This window comes from Apaloderma vittatum, unplaced genomic scaffold, assembly GCF_000703405.1.
Source record: "Apaloderma vittatum isolate BGI_N311 unplaced genomic scaffold, ASM70340v1 scaffold24438, whole genome shotgun sequence".
Taxonomy (NCBI): Eukaryota; Metazoa; Chordata; class Aves; order Trogoniformes; family Trogonidae; genus Apaloderma; species Apaloderma vittatum.
In genome coordinates, this window is record NW_009731580.1 from 4181 (window position 1) to 4415 (window position 235).

Sequence of the window (235 nt, forward strand, 5' to 3'; positions counted from 1 at the left end):
GGGACCTGGGGGACAGAGGGGACCGTCACTTCTCAGCCCTCACCTCCTCCACTAGGTGAAGTTGTAATGGTGCAGGGGGGGACACATGGGACCCAGGTGACCTGTGGCGAGCCAGCCCATGAAGAAGCCATGGTACCTTTCTCGATCAGCTGCCTCCACCGTTTAGACCAGTCGGTGAGCTGCTGGGCGTAGGACTTCTCGATCTTGGCCCGCTCGTGCACGCAGTTCATGAGGT

General features: G+C 60.4%; 1 protein-coding gene across 1 annotated transcript in view; it reads right to left on the minus strand.

The window, feature by feature from the left end:
* PACSIN1 (protein kinase C and casein kinase substrate in neurons 1) overlaps window positions 1–230 on the minus strand; it is a 2964-nt gene extending 2734 nt beyond the window's left edge. The window contains 2 exon segments of the mRNA XM_009875247.1: window positions 37–110; window positions 112–230. Of these exon segments, the coding sequence (XP_009873549.1) occupies window positions 37–110; window positions 112–230 (193 nt within the window).
* Window positions 231–235: the final 5 nt, after the last annotated feature.